This window comes from Rhagoletis pomonella, unplaced genomic scaffold (genome assembly GCF_013731165.1).
Source record: "Rhagoletis pomonella isolate Grant_MI unplaced genomic scaffold, Rhpom_1.0 Rhpom_scaffold_00144, whole genome shotgun sequence".
In the NCBI taxonomy this organism is placed as follows: Eukaryota; Metazoa; Arthropoda; class Insecta; order Diptera; family Tephritidae; genus Rhagoletis; species Rhagoletis pomonella.
Genome location: NW_023458698.1, coordinates 162,686 through 170,310, shown reverse-complemented (window position 1 = coordinate 170,310; position 7,625 = coordinate 162,686). Strand labels below are relative to the sequence as shown.

General features: G+C 35.0%; 1 protein-coding gene across 1 annotated transcript; it reads left to right on the top strand.

Moving 5' to 3' along the window:
* The first annotated feature begins 3,372 nt into the window (after positions 1-3,372).
* Positions 3,373-4,049, top strand: LOC118750118 (putative nuclease HARBI1). Its single transcript, XM_036484852.1, has 3 exons — positions 3,373-3,573; positions 3,638-3,782; positions 3,856-4,049. Exons 1-3 carry the CDS (start codon positions 3,373-3,375, stop codon positions 4,047-4,049), a joined length of 540 nt encoding a protein of 179 aa, XP_036340745.1.
* Positions 4,050-7,625: the final 3,576 nt, after the last annotated feature.

Here is a 7,625-nt window from a genome sequence, read left to right as displayed (position 1 = left end):
ATGGTTAGAAACCGTGCTGAACTTAACAGTTTTAAAGCCACTGAGTTTGCAAAATCAGCTGTCACCAAGAAAGCGACTGTCGATGATAAACAAAGGTGTGTGTAAAGCGCGAAAGAAAGAAAAATGGAAAAACAAATGCGATATTCCTTACACTCCCACGCAAAAGCAACAATAATGCACCAAAACAGGCAAATATGCACGAAGGCCGACAAAATAAAACTTTTCAATCAACGCACTTTATGACTAAATCAAGTCAATTTATTGGAATTTGGCTTCAGTAAACTTTTTTCGGTGTGAATAACACAAATTAGAACTGCTTAGCACTTTGTAAAAGAGTTAAACTTTGGAAATTTTTCAAGCGAAAGTTTAAGTGACCGCACAGTACGAACGTTGCATCTATTGTGTAACCGTTAGTCAGAAAGTCCACATAAGGATTCAAACTGGTAAACTAGTTGATTAAGTTGCAGTTGATTGTTTTTATATATCCGACTTTATCCTTAGATAAAAGTCTTTTGAAGGAGTATACGAAGGGATGTGTTGCTACAGATATACAGGGTGTCCCAGAAGTAACCTGCCAAACTTGAGGAGAACGCAGTTGGGGTGGTGAGCTCCCTGATAAGCACAAATTTTTTAGATAAAAGTGTCACCGTTTTTGATATATTTAAATTTTTTTTAATTAAAAAAAATCGTGCCTTTTCATGTATTTTCTTTAACTGCATCTATAAACAAGGCTATACTTAGTAAATTTTTAATGTAAAATACTTTCAGATAGTTGCTTCTCCATATTCAAATGCAACGTAGTTAAAATATATTAAGGAACCATTATAAAATTAGGACTATACTTTGACTATCTCTGGTGAAAAAAATGTACTGAGCTATAACTTTACATTACACAAAAAAATTTCTCATTAAATAAAGATTTCATAAAGGTGCCACTCTTACTATTTCGAATAGAAAAAAAGCTATAGCCGCTTTTGTGGGTAAAGCGCTGAGACACGCTAGAACGTATTTAATAGATTTAAATTTAAGTTGGTCTTGTTACCGACCAATGACATACTAAATAGTACAAAGGTACATTATAATTGGCTCCTGACATTATTTTTTGTTACTTACCGGAAATAATGAAAGTGGATTTAGTGAAATTGGACCCTTCGAACATTGTGTTATTAATACTATGACAGAGAAAACGCAGTTTACATCGCATGAATATGCGGATATTCACCTTTTTTACGGTGAAGCTTGCTGTAATGCCAGATCTGCTCAGAGACTCTATGCAGAGCGATTCCCAAATCGTCGGCATCCGGGTCGTGAAGTATTCCCCCGCACCCATAGAGAAATATCTGAAGGTAAGTAATTTTCTTCACTTCAGGGAGAATGATGGAAAGACGGACTGGAATACCGAAAACTACAGTTCACAAAGCTTTAAAATACCATCCCTACCACATTCAACGTGTTCAGGCTCTACAAGAAAGAGATTACCTGTCGAGGGTTAGCTTTTGCAGTGAAATGTTGCGAATGCATGAATCAGACCCCAACTGTTTTAATAAAATAATTTGAAGCGATGAATCAACATGTAAACGTGATGGTTATTTTAGTTTACATAACATTCACAGTTGGCAGATAGACAATCCTCGTTCGCAGTACCGGTACAAAATAAATTTATGGTGCGGTATTTTTAATTGTCAGATATTGGGACCTGTGGAACTGCCGCCAACGCTCAACTCTCACAGTTATTTAGAGTTCCTTCAGGGACAGCTTCCAACTCTTTTATAAGATGTACCCTCAAACCTGCGGCGAAGACTATGGCTGCAAAATGACGGGTGCCCTGCTCACTACGGACGTGAAGTAAGAGCTCATTTAGACGAAACTTATCCTCGCTGATGGATTGGACGATACGGGCCAATCACGTGGCCCGCTCGATCGCCCGCCCTGAATCCATTCGATGTTTTCTCCTGGGGCTGTCTTAAGAACAAAATTTATTCAAAAACAATTCAAAACGAAGAGCATTTGCGGGAACAAATAAATGGAGCTGCTGCTGAGATAGTCCAATTGAGCTTAAGATCTCTAAAATCGTCTTTTCTTAAAAGGTAGCTTGTATTAGTAGAAGGTCGCCAATTTGAGCATATTTTATCAATAAATGAATAAATTTTTTTCAAACAACTCATGTATATTTTATTTCACGTGAACCCATCCTTCACAAAAAATATTGATAGATATAGCCCTTGTTATAGACTCTAGTCCGAATTCCAGTAAGTAACATAATATTATATCAGGAGCAGGTAATAATGTACCTTTGTACTATTTAGCATGTCATTAGTCGGTAACAAGAGCAACTTAAATTTAAATCTATTAAATACATTCTGGCGTGTCTCAGTCCTTTGCCCACAAAAGCGGCTATAACTTTTTTTTCTATTCGAAACAGTAAGAGTGTCACCTTTCTGAAATCTTTATTAAATGGGCAATTTTTTATGTGATGTAACATTTTTAGTACATTTTTTTTCACCAGAGATAGTCAAAGTTGGGGAAGAAAATATCAAAAAGTTAAAAATCCCAAAATAGTCCTAATTTTATGATGGTTTCTTAATATATTTTAACTACATTGCATTTGAGTATGGAGAGGCAACTATCTGGAAGTATTTTACATAAAAAATTTACTAGGAATAACCTGTAGTGGGATTCGCCATTCTATTTTAACGATTACCGAATCGTTAAGAAAACCTAACGACGATTTTAACGATTTGACAATTCGCTAAACATATTTTAACGATATTCGCTATCGCTTGAACAGCTGTTGTCGTTAACTACTAGATTACTCGTTAAGTAAACGACGAATATTTTGAAATTGTTAGCGGCATCGACAAAAGAAAATTTGATATTTCATTTGAGTTAAAATAAAATAATAAAGATCGCGAATTTACTTAAGTAATATATAAAAGAAAAACTTGTTGTTAAAAATGGCATTTGAGTATTTGGCATACGTTTTATCCCAAGATGAGGAGATAATAAGCCCTTCACCGGTGGATAGACGTTTGCTTGGAGGAGTGGACAACCATTTCCACTTGACTGCAACTGAGTTTCGTAACCTTTACCGATTAACCCCAGACTTGGTTGAAGATATTGTTTCCCAGCTTGATAGCCAATTAAGGGGTCGAAGAATAACTGCGATAAGGACAGAGAAACAGGTAAATAATGTAATTTGCAAGTATTTTTCAATTTTAAATGCTTTTGTAAATTTTAAATGTTCTAACTTCCTTGCGATTCTTCGCAACTGGGTGTTATCAACGTCCCGTCGGAGAGCAATGGAGGATATCCATGAGCCAGTCGTCCGTAAGTCGCCGTATACATCGCGTAACGGATGCAATAAACCGCACCATGTTTTTGGCAAAGGTTAGGTCTCCAATGACCCAAATAGAGCGGCAAGCTGCAAAAGAAATTTTCGCCTCAGCATCCGCACCATTTGCAGGAGGTACTATTGGGGCTATCGATTGCACTCATGTGTCAATCATGAGCCCAAAACATCATGAAGAAGCGTATGTCAACCACCATGGGTACCATTCTATCAATGTGCAAATGGTAAGAGTAAAATTTGCTCACGCGTTAAACTACTGAGAATTAATTTTATTTTAACCAAACATAGATATGTGATCCAAATCTAAAGATTTTGGCTGTCAATGCTAAATACCCAGGAGCGCGACACGATTCATTTATTTGGAGCTCCTCTGCAGTCCGGAGAGTTATGCAGCGAAGTTTTGAAAATGGAAACCATAACATGTTTTTGATTGGTAACTTTTTAAATCCACTGAAACTTATTTATTAAAATCAATTTAATTAAAAATTTCGAATATATATTTGCAGGTGACTCAGGATATCCCTTGGAGCCGTGGTTGATGACTCCTCTACCTAACCAACCAGAAGGGAGTCCTAAATTCCGCTACAATGAGGCATTATGCAAAGCTCGAAACCCAGTCGAAAGACTTTTTGGCGTTCTCAAAGGAACTTGGCTTGGCAAAGGACTCTTTTGTATGATCCTGGATTTAGTGGAAAAGTAGTAAACGCATGCACAGTGTTGCATAACTTGCGATTGGGTGACCAAACATACGAGACTGAGTTCCTAGAGCCAAGGACACATAGGAGTAATGTAAATCAAGACGCGCCGTCTTCAACAGCAAAACGCGTCCAAGACCGGCTAATTGCAAATTATTTTACATGAATAAAACGTTGATAAATAAAAATTCAGGAGGAATACAATAAAATTATTTTGGCATTTTATTAAACATTTTTATGTAAATAAAAACTCTTGTATCAATAACTTCAGTCTTATTTTGTCTTTAATTTGAGTACATTTTTTTAAAGTCTAGAATTATATATGTAAATATTCATTAGATATAGGGTCCATCAAGAGACAGATCTCAGTATGTAATCACAGATCGGTTTCTATAATATGATATGGCGTGGATTAAAACACCACGTAAAAGCACGCTCAAGTTACAGGCGCATCACAAAATTAAAACATGAATTCATAAAATGAAATTTCATTACTTATTGTATATAACAAATATATGTGGTATATCTTACATGCAGTAAGACCGTATAACTCTCTATCAACTAAATTTGTAAGCATTGAATTCATTTGAAAATAAAGATCAATTCAAATTTGTAAAAATTCTTCTTCAAATATCTTGAACAGTTAAATATTCTAAATGTAAAAAGTTAACTTCATGCTATGTCTTAAAACTTAACTCTAACATAAATTCAAAAAAAGGAGCTTCATGCTATATCAAATGAAAACTTAACTCTAACATAAATATAAAAACAAAAAAGAACTTCAACTTACAATTAAAACGCTTAAAAATAACATAAATATTAAAACAAAAAATTACTTCAAAAACTACATATTTACACAATATTTACATGAGGTAGATAGCGTTTGTTAAATTATTAAAGGCATCCGCACATGCCTTTAAACCTTCCCCCATTGTGTTCATAGCTTCGGCCACCGATTTCGCTAACTCGCCGTACTTGTTTCAGCTAACAACTGTTGAAAGAGCATACGAATGTAATACTATTTTTTTAGTATTTATGTAAAAAAAATTACCTTCAAAGCATCTGCTTGTCTACCTGCTATTTGTACATTCGCTGCACTCGACTCTGCTAGCATCTGTTGAAAAAGAACCGAAAAAATTAGGTCATACAATTTTACTTATGTAAAGTTACAAATACGTAAATTACTTTTAAGGCATTTGCTTGGGTCTGAGCAATATCCAAAAATGTTTTTTGGGCCTCGGTACCACCGTCCATACGCCTTCTTTTTGCACCTCTACGAGGCGTTTTTCCTGCAGGAGTTATAGGAGTCGATGTGCACATCTCAATGCTCCCTTCCTGGGAAATAGATGGCATCTCGATGATGACACTTTCATCACCCTCTTCAATACGAAGTTGGAGTTCCTAATGATGGGAAGAGTTGTTAAATGCTGTGCTATTCATAACGATATATTTGCTGTTTACCTCTTCCACTGGCACACTTTCAGCAACAGTTTCATGGCCCTGCACATAGTCACTACCGACAAGGGCAATCACACGCCTCTCAAGCTCAGTGGGTGGCTCTTCATTAATGGGATTGTTTCCCGTCATTGTCTGCTTCTCTTTTGAACACTGGGTACTGACGAAGCCATTCTATAATATGCGAAAATGGTTATGTCTAATAATACAAAATAAATAAACGTTTTATTTTACTTACTTTTTGTAAAAGTATATTAAAATATTCAGAAAACTATGTGTATACCACTTTGCAAGCAAGGAATTTATTTGTTTTTCGTTATTCTTCTTTGTGCTTTTCGCATTTTTTGACGTTTCGTTAAGCTGAGATGCCACCTTTCTTTTATTGAAATAAAAAGAAAATGTCAGCTGTTTAGTGTCGTTCAAAAAGAGTTACCAAATAATCGTTACTGCAAACCACAAAAATCGTTATATTAGACCTCGACAAATCGTATCGTTAATTAGTGAATTGCACTACTGGTTTGTGGATGCAGGTAAAGAAAATACATGAAAAGGCATGCTTTTTTTTAATTCAAAAAAATGTAAATATTTCAAAAACGGTAACACTTTTACCTGAAAATTGTTTATTTATCAGAGAGGAATACAGAAAAAGGAAAGGTAAGTTTCGTGACCCAAAAAAAAAAAAGAATTTGTTAATGGATATTCTCGCTGACATGAAGACGGCGGGATTTCTCGTGGAAGATGGTGACACGCATCGTGAATACGGCCAGGCCTTCCTATAAAAACGTCTATGAATCTGCCGTTATACTTATGTATTAAATACGAATATCAGTAATAAATGAACTAACTAAGTAATCAGTTCGTTGTTAATTGTACCTGGAGATCCTGCCAGCGTATTTTCATAGAGGCCTACTCTCTCAATTATAATCGACATAATAAATAATATTGAAGTGAAGTGAAAGCGGTGTAAAGAACTTTTCTTTTAAATATAAAATTTAAGCTATACAAAAATTTTAGTTAATTAATTTCCATTAATTATGTACAAACGAAGATTGGGTGCCAAAATATAAAGCTGGAACCACGCAAAAAAAAAATTTAAAATTTAAAAAACATTCACTACAGACAAAAGAAGTGTGGGGGTAAAATTAAATCCTGCAAAAATATTAACATTTGTTATGGACACAAGAATATTTGGTGCAACGAAATAACGCAGTAACAGTTTTGAATCACGCCATGCAATTCCAAGTATGTATTGCGTAACAACAACACGAAAGTAGCTGAATTATACCGCAGTGCTGAGCAGTACATGGTATATTTAACCGCTAACGGGACCATATATGCAAGATCACACAACTATATGTACAAAAAGCAGTCTTCAACAAAATTATATGTATATGTACTAATATGTGTTCGCATTCGCAACTGCGGAGCTTCCGCATTAATTTTAACATTCGCATTCGCAATAATCAATGCGGAGCTTTTGCGAATGTGTATCTGACAAATAAAATGATAAATTTAGCCAATATGTTTTGCCGCACCTAGGAGTATTTGTGTAACAAAACTGGTCAAGAGTCAGATTTATCAACTTTGTAAAAATGTCTTTAAACCTATTATTTCGTAAGCTATATAACCGAGCTATCAATGAGCAGTTATACAAGGTCCCACTTAAACTTGATCATTTGTTTCTTTCTATATATGACCTGGTCTACGGAAAGGGGGCTTAGGTGTCAAAAAATCAATTTTCACTTTTTGGTTGATTCGGATGGAAGATGAGATGCTTTTTCACGTGGTGAAAAGCAGAAAATCCTAACTTGCTTAGAAGTGTACTAAAAATGTAGAGAAAGAAGAGTAAAAACGAGTAAACGAAACGAGTTTCTTACTTTTAACAGCTTTTTCACAGAAAACTAGTTTTCGCACGTAAGCTCCTTTTTCGTAGACCAGGTCACATATTATGGTTTTGTGGACCAATCTTAAAAGAAAATACTAGACGTAAAAGAAGAGAGTTTGCACTATAATTTTAATACACTTTTTCGTGATTTGCTTTTGATGTTATATTCGTTGCCATCATTTCCAATGAAGCTCTTTGGGAAATTTCTTTTTAGCAAACATTTAAAAAAACATTAATTTTG

Bases quoted from the DNA above. Each gene is read 5' to 3' on its own strand.
- LOC118750118 (XM_036484852.1), top strand. From the start codon at position 3,373: ATGTTTTTGGCAAAGGTTAGGTCTCCAATGACCCAAATAGAGCGGCAA. The intron at 3,574-3,637 runs GTAAGAGTAAAA...AACCAAACATAG, and splicing joins ATTCTATCAATGTGCAAATG to ATATGTGATCCAAATCTAAA. The intron at 3,783-3,855 runs GTAACTTTTTAA...ATATATTTGCAG, and splicing joins CCATAACATGTTTTTGATTG to GTGACTCAGGATATCCCTTG.